At 49.5% G+C, this 23,817-nt stretch overlaps 1 protein-coding gene and 1 pseudogene across 1 annotated transcript; one reads left to right on the top strand and one right to left on the bottom strand.

The window, feature by feature from the left end:
• Positions 1–1,079: 1,079 nt before the first annotated feature.
• On the top strand, positions 1,080–14,558 carry LOC136479143 (uncharacterized; annotated as a pseudogene).
• A 3,236-nt stretch (positions 14,559–17,794) lies between these two features.
• Positions 17,795–22,681, bottom strand: LOC136481248 (zinc finger CCCH domain-containing protein 53-like). The gene is made up of 9 exons (XM_066478602.1): positions 21,867–22,681; positions 21,600–21,773; positions 21,268–21,453; positions 21,019–21,122; positions 20,311–20,595; positions 19,763–19,964; positions 18,903–19,097; positions 18,423–18,498; positions 17,795–18,281 (listed from the first exon to the last, which is right to left on the bottom strand). The coding sequence occupies exons 1-8, from the start codon at positions 22,541–22,543 to the stop codon at positions 18,465–18,467; spliced, it is 1,857 nt and encodes a 618-aa protein (XP_066334699.1). The 5' UTR covers positions 22,544–22,681; the 3' UTR covers positions 17,795–18,281; positions 18,423–18,464.
• Positions 22,682–23,817: the final 1,136 nt, after the last annotated feature.

Below are 23,817 nucleotides of genomic sequence, written 5' to 3'. Positions count from 1 at the left end.
TTGTAGACAGAAATCAGGACTAAAGGTCCATTTCTAGTCCTAGACGGGAGCCTCCAGCCGGGAGTAGACTTCTACTCCCGGTTGGAGAAACCAACCGGGAGTAAAAGTTAACCTTTAGTCTCGGTTGGTAGCTCCAACCGGAACTAAAGGTCCCCTCCAGCAAAAGCATGACGCAGTAGCCGTTGGGCAGGGACCTTTAGTCTCGGTTGGAGCTACCAACCGGGACTAAAGGTTTCTCTAGTCCCGGGCGTGAAAAATACCAAGACTACAGCCAAATTTCAAAGTGGATCAAAGGTCGTTTCTCTACTAGTGGATGTTGCAAATCTGGCCCAAAGCCCAATAGAAAGCAGCATCTATCAGTCCACCAAAGTAAAAACAAGCTCGCATTGTTTCCTGGCTGCAGGCGGTCGCTCCCAATTCACAGCGATTCCTGGCTGCAGGCGGCCGCTCCCAATTCGCAGTGAACCAATCTCGTGGAGTCATGATCTTGTGGAGGCACGAAGAGAGCAGGGGCACGGCGGCACCTCGGCCGCTCAGCGCCTCCCCCTCTACCGTCGGCCCATCACCCCTTCCCCAGTTCCCCTTGCCCTGCCCTACGGCTGCGGCGTTGCGCGAGCAGTCCAGTCGAGCGACGAGCACGACCTACGTGGTTGTGCCCCGGTGGCAGGCGCTCAGCCCTGCTCGAGAACCGTTAAGCGACGAGCAGTCCAGTAGGCGGCGATCGGAGGGCGACAACGAGCTTGGTGTTCTAGCAACCGGCATCCCACGACGACCAAGGTTCAGTTCGGCTTCGGCCTACGGCTCGAGAACCGTTGAAGTTGAAGCAAGGTGAGCATAGTAGCACAGCAGTGTCAGATCCATTCTTCAGAGTTAAAATTTAGTATTTTGTTTTCTAATTTTTTTTTTGCATTGGATTCTTCATTCTTGTATCATAGATGAAGAAGAAGGGTGTTAGCATATTTGCATTGTGGGAGAAAGTTGCAAAGGCAAAGAAAACAGCTTCCACATCCACACCAAATCCTCCTCATGTTGAGGTTGAGAGCCAGTCCCTTGCCGAGAGCAATCTATAGCTAGCAATTATGGAAGCACAGGATGATGGTGAAGCAAATGATGAAGCTCGAGCTCCCCAACCGGACATGGACAGAGTTCCTCCAACTCGAATTGTAGAAGATTATGCAACTGATGAAGAGGGTGAGGTCGGAGCAGATTTGGAAGCACTTGAGCATGATCCTGGAAAGTGGATACCCATCTCAAGGTATGATGTTAATGACCAGGATAGAGTTACAATGAGGTACATTGAGTTGGGGCCATATCAACCTAAGAACCATGATTTTCCATCTAGAGATATAAGTGGTCATCCACATCGCTTTTGCTCTATTTGGTTTAAGGAATATCCTTGGCTTGAGTATAGTGTAGAAAAAGATGATGCTTTCTGCTTGGTCTGCTATGTGTTTAAGGATAGAACAAAATGCCTCGGTGGAGATACATTTGTGAATGGTGGGTGGCAGAATTGGAACCTTAAATCAAGATTGAAAAAACACATGGGAGCTATCAATAGTGCTCATAAAGAAGCTCAAGAAAAATATGATAGGTTCACTACACCTACAACATCAATTCAAGAATCTATTGCCTCAAACACCACACAGTACAAAGCACTGTATAAGCTCTGTTTGACATGGACACTCAAGTGCTTGAGGTTTTTGTTGCACCAAGGCTTGGCATTTAGAGGGCATGATGAAAGTGAAGAGTCACTAAACAAAGGAAATTTCCTTGAGCTTTTAAACTGGCTAGCAGGAAATTTTGAAGAGGTTGACAAGGTGGTTCTAAACAATGCTCCATAAAACTGCAAGATGATATGCCATGAAATACAACATGAGCTCATCAAATGTTGTGCCCAACAAACTACTAAACTAGTCATTGAGGAACTTGATGGCACACAATTTGCAATACTTGCCGATGAGTCTGCTGATGTGTACCAGAATGAACAGCTAGCTATTTGTTTGCGTTATGTTGATAAGAAAGGACGGGCGGTTGTCAGATTTCTTGGAATTGCCCATGTTGAAGATAGTACCGCTATGACACTTAAAACTGTAGTGGAGCATATGCTTATGAAGTACAATTTGACTTTTGCAATGGTTTGTGGGCAAGGATACGATGGAGCTAGCAATATGAAAGGTAATGCTAGTGGGCTAAAGAAACTAATTATGATGAGTCTCCTTATGCTTATTATGTTCATTGCTTTGCTCATAAGCTATAATTAACTCTTGTTGATGTTGCTAAGGAGAGTGGGGATTGCACTTGGTTTTTTGGACAGCTTGCTGTCGACGAAATATGGTTGGCAGTCTACCTAGGGGTATGCCCAAGGTAGTAGATTGTCGGCAGACAGATGCGCAAGCCACAAACAAGACAGTGACGCAAGACAGACACGAGGTTTTATCCAGGTTCGGTCGCCAAGAAGGCGTAATACCTACGTCCTATGTCTGATTGTATTGTTGTATGTCAATGAGAGATGTTTTTTAGAGGGGTCCCCTGCCCGTCTTATATAGTCCGGAAGGCAGGGTTACAGATCTAAAAACCAATCCTAGCCAGTTACAATTGCCATACATGGCCGGATAAGGATTCCTATTCTAACCGACCAGGATCTTGCTTGGTCGCCAAATCTGTTTTGACTCCTTATGCGGGACTCCAAACAGGTTGGCCGGGCCGCGCGTAGTCTTTTGGTGGACCGAACCCACTGATCCGGGATGGCCCAAGCCTAGCCGTAAGGGTATAGGGGTTAATACCCCCATAGCTAGTCCCCGAGCACTATGTATTATGCTGCGACACGCCATTTTAACCTTCTCCGACAAGTAAGGCTCGAGTCCTCGACATCTCTAACCACCGTCGTCGCTGGAGAAATAGGTTGTCCGAAGAATGTTTGGTGCTCTTAAGAAAAAGGAAAAAGATTTCCGTCCTAGGAAGTGTGCCCACTTGTATTTCTGAAAAGAAATGTAAGTGGTCTTGAAGCGTAGCGTCCTTGAACATTAGAGGCGTAGGGGTCGAAAAACAGACACATTCACCGCAAGGTGAAGTGTGCCCACTTAGTCCCCGAGCCTGGTAGTAGGTGACGTAGTCACGTGGTGCCAGGGTCTAAATAGAATTCTCAGTTAAGTTGAAAACCCAATTGTTGTACAGACAATATGAGATGCACCGGCAGGTGCATCGTACCGATGTAGTCCCCGAGCTTGTTGAAAGGCGAAGTATGAGCCTTGTAGCAAGGTCTAAATAAATGTCTCTCAACTGTATGTGATTATAAATCACATGTAGCCGAGAAGAACCATTCTCCGAGTAGTGGTCGGGATAGTCCCTGAGCACTTTAGTAATCCTTACAATCATTCAAAGCATAGGGGTCGATTAAATAAACACATTCACCGCAAGGTGAAGTGTGCCCACTTAGTCCCCGAGCCTGGTAGTAGGTGACACAGGCACGTGGTGACAGGGTCTAAAAAAGAATTTCTACTGAAGTTAAGAATCCAATCGTCGTGTAAGCAAAACGAGATGCACCGGTAGGTGCATCGTACCGATGTAGTCCCCGAGCTTGCTGGAAGGCGAAGTAGGAGCCTTGTAGCATGGTCTAAATAAATGTCTCTCAACTGTATGTGAGTACAAATCACATGTAGCCGAGGAGAACCACTGGGCGGCACTCAAGGTTGTGGAGGATGCATCGACCAGAGCTGCTGGCAAGCGCCCGGCAGCCAACAAACGGCGCCAAGCCATCTTCCCCTTTTCAGACGACGAAGCAGAGGATGCGAACATCTTCCGGCTCGTCCCTCGAAAGAGGATGAGACAAATGGGGTCGACGGAGCAGGGCGGCTCCTCTGTGCCAGCAGTGATCGCATCACTGACCACTGCAACACAGAGGACTAGGGAGGGAAGTGTCGAGCATCAAACCCCGGCGCCAGTACCGGTCATCGGAAAAGACCCGGTGGACCCCGCCGAGCACGTGGAGCAGGCGCGATCGAAGAGACGCTCCTTCGCCACGTCATTCCGTGCTTCTAAGCTATAAGTATCTATAACTTTGATGTAAGCTTATAATTTGTATAGAATATTATTGTCTTCTGAAATTCTCCCTGGTGTATCAGGTCGGCGTCCACCGAAAATCCTGACCAGCTAGCTGGATGCGGCGTGGCTTCGCTAGTACTAGCAGAAAGAGCTGCTCAGCGGCCAGTTGTGGAGGAACCTGAAGAAGAAATTCTACCGGAACCTCAGCAGACGGGCGACCAGACATCAGTCCCCGAGCAGCTAGTCGAGAAGATAGCCGAGCAAAGTATAAGTGCTCCGAGCACAAACCTTGCTGAAGCAGGTACCTTGGCACCAAGGGAAACCAGTCCAAGCCGAGGAGCAGCAACCAGGGTTGGCACAAAGCACGCTAGCCGATGCTACGGCTCGTGGGAAAGCCATGGTGGTCGTGGAGACTGTAGACTCCAGACCAGCGCCGCCCCCTGAACAAGAGGCCAAAGAGGACGAAGTAGAAGAAATCCTGGGCTATCCCCAAGATAAACGACAACATGTATATGTGTCGCGCTAGCGGAACGATGAGTGGGTTATGCACGAAGAAATCCTAGAGGTCGAAGAGACACTAAGAGTTGAACGGGCGGCAAAGCGTCTGGTGACAGAAGTCCAGGTATGTTTGGCTTGACCACTTGACCCTGTTATGTAGTCGATCTATCTGACTTAGCTTGTTTATATGTAGAACTTGATGAAGACCGCGAAGTACCGAAAGAGGTGCTTCGACCAGATTGAGGGAATCACAGCGAACAATAAAGAACTGACGGCCGAGGTGGAACACTTGCGCCGCCAACTTGAAGCCACCGACCAGGAGAGGACAGAGCTAGAGGCACAGAACCAGAACCTAGTCGGCCAGCTCAATAACAAAGAGCGGGAAAAAATAAGTAAGTTGTCATTTTATCACAGCAAGTGTGTAACACGTGTTGTTGCGTTGTTGGTAGTGACAGCTGTAATGCAGGCTTAGAAGCTGAACTAACCCACCTCCAAGAGGGGAATAGCCGCGTGACAGCAGAGTGTGGTCGTCTGAAGGAGGACAACGAGAAACTGGCACGCAACCAGTCTCAACTCCAGGACCACACCACCAAAATGAAGGAGGAACTGAAAAGTAAGTACTCCAGACCACCTTTCTCATTCTGTTGCCCGCCTTGTCTTGTCGTGCCATTACATTTGATGTCTTGTACGGTGTTTAGTTTTAAAAGTCAATGCCAAGAGGCATCTAGAAGCCGTGATCAAAGAGCGTGACGGCTGAAAAGCAAGATGCCTCGAGGCCACTGAGGATCGGGACACATGGAAGAACCGGTGCCAGGAAGTGGCAACTGGCATTGTGCCCGTCCTCGACCTTATCGACCCGGCGCTCACAGAGGAAGAGCCAAGGACGCCCCAGCTCGGACTGGTCGAGAGGTGCAGACAAGCATGGGGATGGTTCCAAGAGTTCGTGAAGGAGGCGGGTGAGTACACGGGTGCCCATGTGCTAAGCATGGTGCGTGCCCACTATCCCCTGATCGATCTCAAGCGCCTGGAAGCTGGATACCCGAAGGAGGTAGACCCAGACAAGGCAGAGGAGCTTCGGATGGCCCAGCTAGACCTGTCGTCAAAGATAATTGGCGACATTAACCTGTGTGGAGGTGGGACAGCACCTGTACAGGGGACGCCATCAACAAGTCAGCTGGAAACACCATCAGTTGCAAGCCAACCGACGAAGCCTGCGGTCTCAACCAGCCAGGCATCGGCGGGGCCATCCCCTTCAACTCGACTAGCACAAGAGTCCCCAAGACCCGAGTAGGGTATCGGAAGCAGCGAGCAGTAGGTGCCACGTGCCCCGACCAACCAATGTAATAGGCTTAGAGCTGTAGAAGGAGGGAATAGTTGTGTTATTGTAAACTTGGGCCTCTTCAGGCAAGCTTGTAATAACGTAACTGTATATCATTACAAGCTTGTTGGCTTTGTATAAAACGTTTTTAAGCTTGAAACTTATGTTGGTGTAACTAAGTGAGAACATGTTAACGTTCTGTTTAGTTGTACCATTTTGCTCGACGCATCATCCTAAAAAGTTTGTGCGGCCCTAGTTTGCCATGTGGTCGGAGTGTGAGGTTCATGACCTGTGCACACGTAGACACAGACAAGTCAAACCAAGGGGGACCTGCCGATCACCCGTAACGTAGAGAGCGAATCCCATGCACGTGTTGGGAGGAACCGGAGACAGGGCCTGCTCCGAAAACCGTAGAAGGAGTGGCGGTCGGCTTTTACTGGCTAAGTTAGAATAACCATAAAATTCGAAGTGACACATTAGAGTGGTCGGAGAAATCATAATAGCTTTATTGAAGTAAATCGAAAGTACAAGAGAGGTACATATCTCAGTAGTTAAGCATAGAAACGTCTAAGCTTGTCGATGTGCCATGAGTTTGGTACGTCAGTACCGTCTAGGTGAGCTAACCTGTAAGACGTTGATCGTGTGACCTCCTTGATCATGAAAGGACCCTCCCATGGGGTTGCGAGTTTATGGATACCAACCTGGTTCGTCTTCCACTTCAGGACCAGGTCCCCGACCACGAAGAACCGCTCTTTAACGTTCTTGTTGTAATACCTGCACAAAACAGCAAAGTATTTGGCCATACGTACACAAGAATCGAGCCGCTTCTCTTCTGCGCTGTTCACTTCTAGTTCCCGTACTTCATTGACCCTTCCTTCATCGAAGTTCTCTACCCGTGGTGATCTAAAAGCTATATCTGCTGGAAGGACTGCCTCAGCGCCGTTAACCATAAAGTACGGTGAGACGTCGGTGTTACGACTGGGCTGAGTTCTGAGGCCCCAGACCATGGCTGGTAACTCTTTGAGCCATCTTCTAGGAGCTTTGTCATTTTCTCTGTACATCCTCTTCTTCAATGCATCTAAGATCATGCCATTGGCCCGCTCGACTTGTCCATTAGCTCTAGGGTGCGCTACCAAGACGTATTTTACTACTATGCTCCTTTCATCGTAGAAGTCCCAAAAAGCGTTCCCGGTGAACTTAGTACCCAGATCAGTGATGATGCTGTTGGGTATGCCGAAACGGTGGATGACCTGGTCAAGGAATGTGACAGCCTTTTCTGAGGATGCCTGTACCAGAGGCATGTATTCTATCCACTTAGAAAATTTATCGATCAGCACGAAGACACATGTAAATTTCCCTAGAGCCGGTTTGAAGGGCCCGATCATATCCAGTCCCCAGCATGCAAAAGGCAAAGAGGCTGGTATTGTCTGGATCTCATGTGCTGGTATGTGGATCCTCTTGGTGAAGAACTGACAACCCTCACAGTGGCGGACTAGCTTCTCTGCATCGGCTACTGCTGACGGCCAATAGAACCCTGCTCGGAAAGCCTTGCCAACCAGCGTTCTTGAGGCCGCGTGGTTGCCGCAGGAGCCAGAGTGGATTTGGTCTAGGAGATGTTCGCCATCCTCCTGGGTTATACACTTCATCAAGATTTCCTCCTTTGCGTTCTTGCGCCATAGCTTGCCATCGACGAACAGGTACTGCTTACTGCGACGCATCAGGCGCTCGTTCTCTATTCGATCAGTGTAACCGCTGCCATCTGTTAGATACTTGATGAAAGGTATTCTCCAGTCGGGCTCACGAGTGGTCAGAGGGGGCTCAACGGTGCTTGACGCCGGAACCGTAGCCACCAATTGCTGGTCTGGAAGCTTGTCTAGCGTGGAATCTTCCTCTTCGATGGAAGGCGTGAGCAGGTCTTGGACGAATACGCCATGTGGGATTTTTGCTCAGGATGATCCTAACTTTGACAGTGCATCCGCTGCTTGATTCTTGTCCCAGACCACGTGTATGTACTCGATGCCATAGAACCTGCCTTCCAGCTTTCTGATCAATTTGCAGTATGCATCCATCTTCTCGCTGGTTGTGTCCCAGTCCTTATTGAGTTGGTTGATGACTAGAGTAGAGTCTCCATAGACGTAGAGACGTTTAACGCCAAGCTCATCCGCAATGCACAAACCATGTAGGCATGCTTCATACTCGGCGGCATTATTAGATGCTGGGAAATAAATCCTGAGGACGTAACAGAGCTGCTCCTTGGATGGTGACATGAAAAGGACTCCTGCTCCTGCACCGTCAATGTTGAGAGAGCCATCGAAGTACATCGTCCAATACTCATCGGTTTCGGTAGAGGCAGGCGTGCTTAAGTCTGTCCATTCGACGATGAAATCGACAAGTGCCTGAGACTTGATTGTAGTGCGGCTTGCAAACTCCAAGGAAAAGGGGCATAGCTCCATTGCCCATTTGACAATGCGCCCATTCGCATCCTTGTTGCTAATGATGTCTCGCAGAGGGTACTCAGTCATGACCACCACACGATATTCGTCGAAGTAGTGTTTCAACTTTCGGGATGTTATCAGTATGGCGTAGATCAACTTTTGAATCTGCGGGTACCTGGTATTGGACTCATTGAGTACCTCACTAATGAAATAGATTGGTCGCTGTACCTTGTAGACGTGGCTGGGCTCGTCTCGCTCGACCACCATGGCCGTGGAGACTACTCTATTAGTAGCCACAATGTAAAGCAGCAGTGTTTCGTCTTCTCTTGGAGCAGTGAGGACCGGAGGTGACGTAAGGTATTGTTTTAGCTGTGTGAAGGCAGCGTCTCCTTCCTCCGACCACTCAAATTTTTCGGATGCTTTGAGTAGTTTGAAGAACGGTAATCCTTTTTCGCCTAATCTTGATATGAAACGACTGAGGGCGGCCTTGCACCCGGTGAGCTTCTGAACATCCTTCACCTTCTTGGGCGGCTTCATGTCCAAGATAGCTTTGACTTTCTCTGGGTTAGGGCGTATTCCGTCGTGACTGACGACGTTGCCAAGTAGTATGCCAAAAGGAACACCAAAGATGCACTTCTTTGGGTTTAATTTCCACTGGAATGTGTTAAGGGCTACAAAGGTGCGTTCCAGGTTGTCAACAAGGGTATGTGCTTTCTTGGTATTGATGACTATATCATCAACCTAAGCCTCGACGAGGTCGTCTTTTATCTCGTCTTTGAGGCAAGCTTGTATAGCGCGTTGCTAGGTAGCTCCAGCGTTCTTAAGCCCGAACGACATGGTCGTGTAGCAGTAGGCGCCGAAAGGCGTGATAAAAGGTGTCTTGATCTGGTCATCCTTTTTGAGAGCGATCTGGTGATAACCAGAGTAGCAATCGAGAAAGGAAAGGAGCTCACAACCGGCGGTTGAATCTACGACCTCGTCTATGCGAGGTAAGCCAAGGGGTCCTTAGGGCAGTGTTTGTTGAGATCAGTGTAATCAACGCACATTCTCCATTCATTATTCTTTTTGCGTACAAGAACCAGGTTGGCTAACCACTCCGAATGATACACTTCTTTAATAAATCCGGCTGCCAAAAGCCGTGTAACTTCTACCCTAATCGCCTCCTTTTTGTCATGAGCGAACCGTCGTAGCTTCTGCTTGATAGGTTTGGCCTTGCCGTTGACATTCAAGGAGTGCTCGATCAAGTTCCGAGGTACACCAGGCATGTCAGCAGGTTTCCATGCGAACACATCCACGTTGCTCCTCAGGAACCTGACGAGCGCGTCTTCCTATTTGGGATCCAAGTTGGCCCCGATAAGGGCTGTTCTGCTGGGATCACCGTCGACCAGCTGGATCACCTTGTGCTCCTTGGACTTGATGTTCTTGCGAGGAGCCTCGAGCTCTGGGATCTCCAGGTGGTCGGCCGAGGTCTTCTTAGCGTCGAGCATGGTTTCAGCCATGCGAATAGAGAGGTCGTGAGCCTCTGCTATTTTGAAACTGTCGTCCTCGCAGGTATAAGCTGCGTACACGTTGCCTCAGAGGGTTAGAACTCCTTTCTCGGTAGGCATCTTGAGCACCAGATACCTGTAATGAGGTATGGCCATGAACTTGGTGAGCGACGGTCGACCAAGAATAGCATGGTAGGTGTCGTCGAAGTCAGCGACCACAAAGTTGACGTAGTCGGTGCGGAAGTGGTCTGGGGTCCCAAACTACACAGGTAGCGTGATCTGCCCGAGAGGTGTAGAGCTTTGTCCGAGGAGAACACCCTAGAACTGTGCCTCGTATGGCTTGAGATCCGCCTAAGCTATCTTCAGGGTGGGCAGACTGTTCTTGAACAGTATATCGATGGAGCTGCCGCCGTCGATTAGTACTCTATCGAACTAGACCTTGTTGATACAAGGATCGAGGACCAGGGGAAAACATCCTGGCTTAGGTATTGCGGCCCATTGGTCCTTTCTGCTGAAAGAGATTTCACGGTGGGACCACGGAGGGAGCCGTGGATCGGCGAGGAGGTTGTCGGCGTTGGCCACGTTCAAGCAAGCACGGGCGAGCAGCTTGCGTTCCCGCTTGGTCTCGATGGACACTTTGCCTCCGATGATGGTGTGCACGCGATCGGTTGGCTTGTCGTACTTGTGACGAGGGTCTGCATCGTTGTCGTCGTTATCCTCGTTGCGCTGTTCTCCTACGTCGTTAGGCTTGTCGGATGTATCCGGAGCCTGTTGACGCGTATAGATAGACTTGAGAACGCGACAATTCTCCGTGGTAAGGTTTGACTTAGGATGGAGCTGGCAGGGCCCTTTCAATGCTTTGGCGTAGTCGTCTTCGTAATTACGACGTCCGCCACCCTTTTTAACAGTATTGACCTCGCCGTCATCTTCCCAAGCACGCTTGCTCCTGTAATCGTCACGGCGGCTACGCCGCTGATTACATTGGTCGCGGTGGTCGCGGGAGTCATTGAGCTGGTTGTGGCGGTCAAAATTGTCGTTCTGACCACGGTTGCCGCGGTAATCGTCGTGGTGTGGGGGTGGTCGGAGCGTGGAACCCTTGCTGCTTCTTCAATAATTATCTTCTTAGCATCGTCGGCGTCCACATATTTCTTAGCGGTGGCCAGGAGCACTGTGACCGATTCAGGTCTCTTCCAGAGGAGCTTGTATCTTAGGGCGTCGTGGAAGTGGAGGCCAGTGATGAAAGCCTCGATTGCCTCATTGTCGGAGATTGATGGGACCTTGATGCGCATCTCCGAGAAACGCCGGACGTACTCGTGCAGTGGCTCATCTTTCTGATCTCGGATCCGTTGCAGATCGTACTTGTTGCCTGGTTGTTCACAAGTAGCGATGAAATTGTCGATGAAGGCTTGCTTGAGCTCCTACCAAGAATCAAAGTAGTTCGCCGGCAAGCTGACCAGCCATTGGTGACCTGCATGGCCAACAGCGACTGGGAAGTAGTTAGACATGACGTGCTCGTCAGCCATGGCTGATCTACACGTAGTTTCGTAGAGCATAACCCATAATTCCGGGTTTTCCTTACCGTTGTACTTCTGAAGTTTCTCGAGCTTGAAATTCTTGGGCCATATGACTTGGCGAAGGTGTGGAGTAAACTGCTTCAAACCCGGCGGGCCATGGGCAGTGTCATATTCCATACGGCGATAGCTTTTATGGGATGCATGATCGTTGGCTCTCTGGTTGATGCGAGCGCGCAGATCACGTCCACCGAGGTAATGGCAGAGATCGTTATTGCCATCGCAGTGATCTCAATTGCCATCTGGATTAGCCCTGCGACTGTGGTTATCACGGCGATTGTCGCGATTATCATGGTGGTTATCATCCCAAACGTCGCGGTGATTATCCTCCCGACGGCAGTTATCGTCCCGACCACCATCATGACCACCGTTGGGGCAAGGTTGTCTGATGGGTCGTTGTTGTGTGAGCCACGTTGGTTGAGTGGCTGTGAGCGACTTGAGTATTGGTGGCTGAGGCTTGATTCGATTGAAACGGATGGAGCCCGGGCTTGATTCACCATCTCTGCGGTCTGAGCCATAGCAGCCGTCAGATAGGCTTGTATATCATCGTGAACTGCCTAGGTTTCGGGAGTGTTGGGTAGCCGCTGCATTATCGCCATGGCGATGGCTACGTTGGCGCTTGGAGTCTTGAAGACTTGTTTGTCCCCCACCCTATCGAAGGCATTGTTGAGGTCGCGTGGCTAGACCCTTACGCATCGTGCCTCCTCTTCTGCTTCAGCTTCGATTTGCCGGTGATTAAACCGGTCAATATTACGTGCCTCGCGCGCAATCCTTTCTTGTTCCATTTCGCCAACTGCTGGTGGTTCGTCATTGCTGACAACGTTGATCAAATCCCCTCGCCTTGGCGGGAAAGATGGGAATTGTGGGGCCTGCGGGGTGAGGTCTGGGATATCCATATCGTATTCGACGCCTTCATCGTTGTGATGCTGGAGCTCAGTGTGGACAGAGGTATTAGATACGATGCCAGACGAGGAGCTGGAGTCGCCCTCTTGGACTATGTGGACGGATCCTTCTTGATAGTCTTCGATCTGGATCATGTTGACGAAGTTGCGTGGCTTCGGCCGAGGTCGGTGCATAAAACATAGATTCAAGCGGCGTTGTAGGTTATACACATAGCTAGAAGCAGCGTTTCACAGGCCGTGGGGCTGGGCCTGGTGGTTCTCTGTCGAGGCTTCGTACTTGGAGAGCCGGAGGCCCGTCGCGGAGGCTGGCCGGCGACGAGCGGAGCGCCCTTCGGGAGTAGATATGACCACGAGATCTGTACCAAGCCGTGTAGGGCGGCTGGCTCGAACTAGTCGGGTAGATCTGTTGTGGGGAGCCGTTACCTGCTCATTAGGTTGACTTTGAATCGTACTTACCAGAGCTAGGGTTTCAGCGAGTTTGGTGCCGACCCGATCAATGGAATCGAGCAGGTCGGTGTTGTCGATCTGCTTCCCTTTGTAGCGGGGAGGCGGATGACGGGTTGTCGGTGTGGCTGAAGATGATGCGGGCGTGGTCAGAGCCAGATGTACCATGGTCGGAGCCAGATCTATCGTGGTCGGAGCCGTATCCACCGTGGTCGGAGCCGCATCCACCGTGGTAGGAGCCGTATCCACCGTGGTCGGAGCCGCATCCACCGTGGTCGGAGCTGTAGCCGATGCAGGTGAGGTAGTGGTTGACGCAGATTGAATCCGTGCCTCCTCCGTGGCCATGGTGATGAAGTCGTCGGAGCCGGTGGTCCAGGTGATCTGGCCGACGGTGAACGTGAGTCCGCTTGGCGTAGCCATGGGGCCAGAGGTGATGACCGTCTTGTTCGCTTGGAGAGCAGTACGCACACCCCTTACCTGGTGCGCCACTGTCGACGAAATATGGTCGACAGTCTACCTAGGGGTATGCCTAAGGTAGTAGATTGTCGGCAGACAGATGCGCAAGCCACAAACAAGACGGTGACGCAAGACAGACACGAGGTTTTATCCAGGTTCGGCCGCCAAGAAGGCGTAATACCTACGTCCTGCGTCTGATTGTATTACTGTATGTCAATGAGAGATGTTTTTTAGAGGGGTCCCCTGCCCGCCTTATATAGTCCAGAAGGCAGGGTTACAGATCTAGAAACTAATCCTAGCCAGTTACAATTGCCATACATGGCCGGATAAGGATTCCTATTCTAACCGAACAGGATCTTGCTTGGTCGCCAAATCTGTTTTGACTCCTTACGTGGGACTCCGAACAGGTTGGCCGGGCCACGCGTAGTCTTTTGGTGGACCGAACCCACTGATCCGGGCCGGCCCAAGCCTAGCCGTAAGGGTATAGGGGTTAATACCCCCACACTTGCTATCTTGTTAAATGTTCTTGGCAATTCATGTAAAAAGATGAGAATGCTTCGAATAGCTCAAGCTGAGGAACTAATTGATGCATTGGACTTGAAGGAAGTAGAAACCGGGAGGGGTTTGAATCAAGAAATGGGTTTAGGGAGGCCATGTGATACTCGTTGGGGCTCTCACTACAAAACCGTGAATCTTGGTATCTCTATGTATCCTGCAATAAGGTGTGTTCTGATCAAGATTGGAAAAGAGTATACTACAGCGGAGGCCCAAGCAGCTATGACTATGTTGACATCATTTCGGTCATTTGAGTTCGTATTCATGGCACACTTGATGCAAGATCAAGATATTGTCAATGCTATGGAGCTTGTTGGTCTTACAAAGTTTCATTTGCAGTGCTTGCGGGAAGATAGTGGATGGACTAGTTTTCTTGAAAAAGTGACTTCTTTTTGTATAAAGCACAAGATCAAAGTTGCTGACATGGAGGGTCCTTATTATCCTGTTGGGAGACCTAAAAGGGGTTCTATGATGGCGCAATAAATTATCATCGCTACCATGTTGATATGTTTGTGAGTATCATTGATAGGCAACTTCGAGAGCTGAACGACAGATTTGATGAGGTAAACATAGAACTACTTTCTTGCATGGCAGCTTTCAGCCCACTTGATTTATTTGTTGCTTATGATCAAGAGAAGTTGGTTAGACTTGCTACAAAGTTTTATCCTAAGGATTTCACAACTGATGAATTGTCAAAACTTCCATATCAGCTCACTATGTACATTTCTCATGTGCTTAGAGATGAAAGGTTTAAAAAATTGAAGAACCTATGTGAGCTTTCAGTTATGCTTGTTAGCAAAAAAGATATGAGCAATATTATGTTGTCTACAAGCTTCTTAAGTTGGTGCTAATTCTTTCCGTAGCCGCTGCCAGTGTTGAAAGAGTGTTTTCCACGATGAATTATGTGAAGAACAAGCGAAGAAATAAAATGGGTAATGAATATTTCAACAATTGCTTGGTCACATTTATTGAGAGAGAATTCTTCAGTCAAGTGAAAGATGATGATATCATTAATCAATTCTAAAAAGGGGTATTTTAGTAGCTTTGATGTTTTGTAATCTTTCTTAATTATTAGAGACAATGACACTATGCCACTATATTCAGATGTTATATTTTGTTTATTACTATTGCATATTTATATCGAATTTTTTTTTTATGTACGCGGAATAGCCAGCTATGAAATCCCGGCTCCGCCACAATCCTGCTTGACTAATGACCATACCCATGCTGCATGCATGCACGGCGCCATGCCCATGCCACCAAGTGCGGAGGACGGGGCAGGCAGGCAGGCAGTGCACAGTGCCTGAGGAAAAACCCAAGAAACCTGCATGCACGAAGCTCAAGCCGGGCGTGTCCCATCCCATCCCATCCCATCCCATCCCATCCCATCGCGCATCATCCCGTACAGTGCTAGCGAAAGGTGCGTGTGCTGTTCCCCCTTTCCCCATCAGGTCTCCCTCCCTCCGTTCGCTCCCAACCACATCAGCCTCACTCCACTCGGCTCTCACGCACGCACTGCACCAGATTCGCCTCTGTTCCTGCTCTCAGTCTCATCATGCATGCCCTGCCGTTCGGTTTCCCGTTAAATATAGATTAATTATAAAACCAATTACAAAGACGGCGGCTAATTTACGAGATGTTTAGCACCATGTTATCGAATCATGGAGATGTTTTTTTAAGCCTAATTAATCTGTCATTAGCACATGTTTAGCACAATGTTATCAAATCATTGACTAATTAGGCTTAAAAGATTCGTCTCGCAAATTAGTCACAAGTTATGTAATTAGTCTATATTTAATACTCCATGTATGTGTCTAAATATTCGATGTGACATGAATTTTAGGAGCACATGTAGAAACTAAACAGGACTGGTTGGCCACAAAATTCGGCACAAAACCTTTACCAGCAATTTCCTCCGAACCAGGTTTGGCCAGTTTGTTTCGCCAAAAATATAGGATGAAAAGCACTGTTGGCTGATTTATTTTAAGAGTAAAATATTATACCATGGCTGATAAACTAGTCTGATAAGTTCATGCGACAGGGAAGCGCTTATCTATACGGCTTCTGTACGTTTTACTGCTCCAAGGCGCAAAATAAACTGTGAAGAGGAAGAACCGGTGGAGCGACAATTTCTAGCTCTGCTGCAGTAATAAACAGTGCTGACACCGGGATTGGGAACACCCATGTTAAACGGCCCCTTAATGTGACGAGAGAACTAGCTCCTTCACGTTGTGACGCAGACTTGAGGAAGGAGGTTCTCCCATCTATGAAACCGGGCTCCACTAAAAGAAATCATGCTTTCTCTCTCACCGTCTCTTTTCTTTCATGTAGTTGACGCTCCCGCCGTGGAAAGGAAGTTGGAGAAGCTACCGGAGGTGTCAGGGGCAATGAGGACTTCGCCCTCCTGTTCCGTCATGTGCGCTGGTGGCACATGCCGCCCCCAACAAATCCATCCATATGCTGCCTCAATTGAGACGGGTGCGGTGCTCCTCACCAGATCCGACATCGGACGACATCGCAGACGGGGAGAAAGGGTAGGAGGAGGGGCGGTGGCGGGTTCAGGGCGCGGCGACAGCTCCATTAGATTAGGCGAGGAGGAAGTCGAAGGAGGGAGGACAAGGCACCAAGAAGGAGGGAGCGAATGAGGGCACCCAACCGCGCGAGGAGGGAGGTGGCAGAGAGGTCCGTGCGGTGAGGTGCTGTGAAAACGACGAGAGACAAGTGGTGGGAGATGGGGGAGAAGAGGTGGTTAAGCGAATTATGCATTTTTTTTAAATACAGTCAAGGTATGGTTCTTTACTTTGTGGCAAATTTCGATCATTTTAACAAGTAAATGCACATCACTACATAGGAACGGGGGCAGTTTTATACATTGGAGTTGCCCTTAGCAAATCTATCAAGGGACTAAGGGCAACTCCAACCAAACCCTAAAATCCCCCCCCCCTATTCCTTCAAATCAGAGTCCCTCCTCCATATTTCATTCCCTACACCTCAGCGCACTCCAACTGGTCTCCTAAATGTTTCCTTCTTTACATTGTATTTTTATGGGTCCTGTTTATTTGTCTCAGTTGTTAGCTTTAAGAGAAGAGAGAAATGAGAGTCCCTCATCCATCGAGGCTTGAATAGGGGCTCAGTTGGAGAGCTTTTTCACGAGTTTGAGCTCTCCAAATAGGCTGAGAGCTCAAGTAGGAGTTTGGTTGGAGTTGCCCTAAGTCCCTGTTTAGTAGCAATTGCGGAGCCACTCTAGGAGCGACTCCATGGTTTCGCCTACCAAACGGGGTAGGAAGCATTGGCTCCGCTCCGCTCCTTCCTTGAATCTCTCCGGAGTAGAAAAATCGTCAGAGGAAACCAAAAAAATGGCTTCATCCCACTCCTCCATCTGGCGCGAGCCTCTCCCTGAACTACTCTTCATTCGAGCGTCCGTGGCGCAGTGGGTGAGGCAAAGTCGTGCGCGGAGTCAAGATGCAGGGCGAAGTTGCATCGGACCGAAGCATCAGGTCAGAGTCTTGATGGGTGATGGCGGACCGCACCATTGGGGCAAGGTCGAAGTCTCGACGAGTGGGGTGGTGGCACGAGTGGAGAGGGGAGTAGAGTCGAAGAGAGTGGGTGTGGCAGCATTGGATTCAGAGAAACCGAGGATGGGCGGATGAAGAAGACAAGGGGAAATACAGAAATAGGGAGAGAAATGAAATAAGTAAAGGAAGATAAAAAAAAGATATTATGAATATTTCACTATTTTTATCTACCATAAGCTGCTGCCTCTAGAAGGAGAGCTGCGCCAAACACGTCCTAAATCTGATCAAACAGAAATTTAGAACCCCTTCCGCCTAGTAGCAGTGAGTAAATGGGCATGTTCGCTGGTTGGTTTCTGGGCTGGCTGGTGCTGGTTTGTTGTAAGAGAAAAACACTGTTGACTGGCTGGTTTAGACTGGCTGAAACCAAGGTAAATTTGATTGGTAATTACTTCTCCATTTCTCTGTCTGCTACCTTCTGCACACAGGCCCAAAGAGGCCCGGGGGGGGGGGGGGGGGGGGGGGGGGGTGGCGGGGGGCTGCACCCGTGAGTGCTCTGCTCTCTGGTCCCAGCAGAGCAAGCAGTGCCCCGCTCTCACCTCATCACTTTTTCCTCCTGCTACGTCTGTCTGGCTTTTGTCCACTTCTCTAAGAGGACTAGGAGAGTACAGTACCCTTCCTTTCTTTTGGATGTCTGGATGCAGCCACTTCACTTCACTACAACTGGCTGCCAGTAGAGTTTACGCCATCTACTACGGTTTTTAATTACCAGTATCATCATAACAGTGAGATCCATACAAACGAGCATACGACGAGATGGACCTTTCATCATCTTTTTGATACCGGTAGGAGCTACTAAACGACTAGTTCTACTATTATTTATGACTAGTACTTAACTATCACATACTTATTATAGGCCTAGAGCTAAAACAACCTAGACTTGTTTCTTCTGTTGCTGTTGCTGTTGCTGTTCCTCCACTCTGAAGAAGATACACCTCCAAAGTATTTGTTAAAGCTTTTCTACGCTTTTCTACGCTTGCTTGATGGGGCCATCATAGTTCCCTGCACACAACCCATGAATGAATATAACCATCAGGATTCAGGAGGTGGTGGAGGCTAATTTTATACTGTATCATCATGATTGAGTAGCTGATTGTTACAGCACTCTCAAAAGGACAGACACAAAGAGCTGTTGATACTTACTCCCAGATTAGAGGAAAGGAGACCCCCCTTTTTGCTCTCTATTCACAGCCCAATGGCTTCATGCCCAGGAGAAAACCTGAAGAAACAGAGAGGTAAAACAATCTTTCTTTCCTTACCACATGCATTGCAATAAGAAAACATCATGTTGTAACTTCTTGTAGACAATTAAGTAGTAACACCATGTGTATATATAAAATCCAATCCTTTTCAGCTGTACCCATGAGGCGAGCCCCATACTCCGTATGTACATAGCACCTCTATTACACATTTAGCCCTTATAACTACTACCAATGTACTAGCACTAACAGAGGTTTGCCCTACCTTATCTTCTAGACTCCCGATGTAGCACTAATTGGACCACAACAAAATACTTAAGGCACACAAGCCAAGACTACTACTACACACACCAATGAACAATGGTATATACAAATGATGATGGTTTTCTGAGAATGAAAGATTTAAGTTTCTGAGAATGTTTACCTGGGCACCTGAAAAAAGCAGTTGTATGGGGGCAGCTCAAGGGTGGATGCAGCTGGGAAAAGGGACGAAGCCACATGATGAGGGCTGCTGTTGCTGATGCTACCATTCTGAGCAGTTGCAGTAGTAATAGTATCAATGGAGGCCTTGGTGGGGGATGCAAAGGGGCTGTCAGGCAAAATGTGCTCCACCACGCCACTACAATTCAAACGAGCAAGAAACATATCAATCCTGGATGGAAAAGATCAAGACCAAACCCAAAAGAAAAGGGGACAACTTGCACCAAGATACTGCTTAACAATAGCCATTAGTTTGTGGTCGTAAGTATCTTTTCTCCTTTCCCCTACACCCTTTGACAGTGCATTTCTTTTCCCCTTTTGTTACTTTCAATCAAGACCACCTATGATCAGCGCAGCCTACACACCCCACCTCCTTTTACAATTGCTTTCAGAGGCATATTAGCTCCATGCCAGAGAATAAACAGAGCACATAGACAAAAGGCATGCTTGATTCCTATCACAGATTGGCACCCCTCTTTGTCAAACTATATTACCTTGAATAACAGCATAAGGTAAAGGAGCAATTTGTTCTATACTCCTACCATGCAGTTTTTTTTAGTCCAGGTGTGGCAAAAGTGTAGCAAAAGCATTCATCTAAGCAAGAAACAGAAACCGTAGCGTGCCCTTGCTAAGAAAACTATGGCTTGCCTATCGATATGTTTATCAGCCACAAACATGCCCAAAGAAACTCTCTGCTTTGTTCCATGCTGCCTTTTTTCCCATCCCTTTCCCCAAAAAGAAAGAAATAGCCTGTGACCTTAGTTGTGCCCATTTAAATATTTTACTCCACAACAACAATCTTACCTTTCTTGGAATCCACAAGCAGCATTGGGTGTAGCTGTCACAGGACCAGATTCCACCTTCTCTTCCCCAGGGTAAACTGCCTGCTTGGGGCTGCCATATCCACCCTCTTCCTGCTGCTCCCCGTGCTTGCCTTCTGCATCAGTTGCAGAGGCAGCAGCAGGAGCACTCATTGCAAGGCTACTAGTACTGCTCATCTTCTTATCTACAGTCAAGAAAGCATGGATTCAAAGGCCTTGTTTAGATTGAGAAAAATTTCAACCCGATGAATAGTAGCACTTTCGTCTTATTTGGTAAATATTGTCCAATCGTGGACCAACTAAGTTCAAAAGATTCATCTCGTGATTTCCAACTAAACTGTGCAATTAGTTTTTTTTTTTACCTACATTTAATGCTCCATGCAAGTGGCTAAAAATTGATGTGATGGAGAGAGAGTGAAAAAACTTGGAATTTTGGGGTAATCTAAACAAGGCCAAAACTCACAACCCTGCCAACACCTCACAAATGCTGCAATGCAAGAGGCAAGAACTTGTCAGGGTCAAGGAGTGGACCTTGGATGCCGGTGACATCCTCCAAATGGGCGGCATTGCCATTCCCGTTGTTGCCGCTGCATTTGCCATCAGCTTGCCCCAGAGACATGGGCGAGCCTGAACCAACGGGGGAGCCGAGCCCGAGATGGTGACCCCTGCTCTTGAGGTCAAGGAGCTGCAGCCCCATGAAGCGGCGCCCCTCCAGCTCAATGGCTTGCTGCAGCTCGGCCGCCTGCTGCTGCTCCTCGAGCTTCCTCCTCAGGAATGCCTCATGGTTAGCCATGTTCCCGTACATCATCCTTGGTCCTAAACAACACCAAAACCAGCATGTTAAATAAAGCAACTGCAATTATCTGCCACAACAGAATGCAATGCTGCAAGACAAGAACACATGCAGGCAGTGCAGGTGCAGGGTTATTTTTAACTTTTTACCATGCTTAAGGATGACATTTCTTCGTTTGCTATTTTTATAGCGCTCCTACACAAATTGTCATAGTAAAGAGTGAACCTCCTACGTTTTTTCCATTTTACTGACGTGTGAGGCCCACGCGTCAGCGAGCAGAGGGAGAGAGGGAGAGAAGCAACAACGATAAATAGGTCATTTCGCATGCTCGTAGGCCTGCTCAGGCTCACTAAAAGTGGCAAAAGAAGGAGACGATGACAAAAAAGTTAAAAATCCCAGCTGCAGATATCAGTTACTACTCGGGTATATCAGTTAGTACTACTGACCGATCTGGGGCTGCTGGAGATCGTAGGGGTCCCTGGAATCCAGCAATCCGGTGGGCGACGTGCAACCGGCGAACTCGGCGCCATGGTGCGCGTGCTGCAGCTTCCTGCAACCAAACAAAACGATAAATAAAGCGAGGAACCGAACAAAAGCTGTTGAAACAAAAAGCAACCTGCGTGCAGTGCAATGTGAAGAGAAGGATGGATGAGGATGAGATGCAGTGCAGGCAAGGCAAGGGAGAAGGGACGGACCTGAACCTGTCAGGGACCTTGCCCTTCTCCTTGTAGGGCTTGACGAGCACGCGCGCGTCGCACACGAAATGCGGGTTGCCCTTGCTGAGGATGACCTTCACCGTCTCGGCGTAGACGAAGGTGACGAAGCCGAACATGCGCTTCTGCTGGTACGGGATGCGCACGTCCTGCACCGGCCCGAACATGCTGCTCGATCCATGGCAACCAGGACGATCAGTCGGTTTCGCTCGCCCATTATTGGACTGCTAGAGCCTGGAGATACCGAGGTAGTGGAAACGAAACAGAAGAGGGCGGAGGAGAGGACAATAATGGCGGCCTGCTGTGCTGGGTACCTGAAGTAGTTGGACACGTCTTCCTCGCTGAAGGTGGAGTCGGCCGGGAAGGTGAGGTAGATCTGCCGCGCGGCGGGGCTGGCGATGAGGTCGCCGCGGTCCATGCGGGGGGAGCGCACCGGGAACCTGTGCGTGTCCTCGCCGCCGAGCAGCATGCCCGCCGCCGCCGCCGCCCTGGAGCAGCAAACACGCAGAAAATAAAATGGGCATGAGACCGGAAACAAAATGCAACCTTTGTGGCGCGGCGCGGCGGGGTAAAAATGGCACCTTTGGGTCTCGCTCTGCTGCTGATGTTGCTGGAGCAGAAAGCTGAGGCTGACGCCTCCTTTGGGCGACGGCGAGAAGGGGTACGCGGACGCCATGAGCTGCGGCGGCGGCGCGGCGGCCAGGGCCTTGGCGCGCATGACGGCCATCTCCCGCTCCGCGGCGTCGTCCTCGGGCACGCCGTGGAAGAAGCGGCAGGAGGAGCCGTTCTTGCAGTACCCGCGCGCGTAGTACATGCAGGGCCTCCACGACGCGGCCGCCTCGGCGTCGCTGAGCGAGAAGCTCCGGCGGTGGGCGCCGGCGCCGCCCGCGGGGGACCAGACGTCGTAGTCGTCGGCGTAGAACGCGTCGGCGCCGCCGTCGTACCCGAGCTGGTCGGCGGCGAAGGGCGATTGGTGGTGCTGGTGGTGGCCGGTGCCGGGACTCGGGAGGCCCCAGGGCGGGCCGGTCTGCAGCGGGCCGAGCACGGGCGACGGCGGGGACGCGGGCTTGCCGGCGAGCTCGGCGCGCGCGGTGGAGACGAAGGCGTGGAGCAGGTGCTCCGGGCCGAAGGCGAGGCGGATGAGCTCCTTGTCGCTGTTGTCCTGGATGAGCAGCAGGCCCATCATCTTGGAGGCGTTCTCCGGGTCCAGCGCCCGCACCCGGTCGAACACCACCTTGGTGGCCTCCCAGGCGTCCATGGCGTGCGTGGATAGCTGGACAGGAGCGGAGCGGTCCGCGCTTATCAGGTGGGGGGTCTGCTGCTCTCAAGCGGCAGCGGAGGAAGGAAGGGGAGGGGAGGTGAAAAGCGGCGGTGTTACAGAGAGAGGGAGGGGGAGGAGCGGGGTGTGGGGGCACGCTTGTAAAAAAGCTCTGCACGGCAGCACAGTGAATTAAATAGCTGGCTGGGGTTTGGGTTGTAGGCGAGTTGGACTGTTGGAGACGATGCAGACGAAAAGTGGGCTCTCTCTCCTTCATTTTCCCTCCATCAACGTTTGGGGGAAAAAATTTTGGTGAGGAAATTGAAGTGGCGCTAATTTTTGCTTTTGCTTTGCTTGCGTGACAAGGAGTCAATCAAGAACCAAAAGGGCCAACAGAGACACCTTGGTTTCAAACTTGGATTGAGTGATCATGGTGTGTTCAAATTTACTCGAGGTGTTAAAAGTTGGACATAGAGTACCAAGTTTTGGTTTTGAGCGATTTTTGTATTATCGAGTTTTGGTAATGTAGATTGTAAGGCACTGTTCGCTTGAGCTTATCAGCCAGAACCAGCCCTACTTGGGAATAGTATTTTTCTCTCACTATAAATCAGCCCTACAAATTAGCCACAACAGCAATAAGTTTTGCCGAACATGACCTAAGCTAGTAGAAGTAGTATTGCTTACACAAAACACTACGCGACTGAAAAACAGAGATGTGGCTCTATAGATTGAAATCGGCGGGGTGTGGTTTTGCCTGGCAGTCGTAATTGCCCGGCGTTACCTGTCAATTTGGCGTATACGGCTTGAAATCGGCAACGAAAAAAACTGAGATGTGGTTCTACTGGTTGTAAAATACTCTGTATTAGTAGTAGTATTGTTTGACCCAACCCAAAACACTTCATCCGTGCTAAGAGCTGGAAATTTAAATCGGCCACAAAAAAGCGAGCTGTGGTTGTATCTGGCAGTCGTAATTGCTCGACATTACCTGACTACCTATAGATTTGGCATATACGACTTGAATTTGACTAGTCTCCCGCTTTTCGTGCATTGTCATTACTGCATGCTGGCATGTATGGCTTGGCTCTGAGCAATCTATAACTATTTTTCCATAGGAGTAGAAATGGTGTCCCGAGAAAAAGTGCAATAAATTAGAGAGTTGGCGAGGATTTCGTCACGAAATGGGATCCGAGGTATGTGAAATATAGGCGGCTACGCCTCGTGATGTTAGGTGGTATTAGTACTCGCCTCATAATGTGAATAAAGACATTAGTGGT

The sequence above is a fragment of the Miscanthus floridulus genome, chromosome 9, assembly GCF_019320115.1.
Source record: "Miscanthus floridulus cultivar M001 chromosome 9, ASM1932011v1, whole genome shotgun sequence".
In the NCBI taxonomy this organism is placed as follows: domain Eukaryota; kingdom Viridiplantae; phylum Streptophyta; class Magnoliopsida; order Poales; family Poaceae; genus Miscanthus; species Miscanthus floridulus.
Note: the sequence above shows the minus strand (reverse complement) of the source record. Positions and strands in the feature narration are given on the sequence as shown.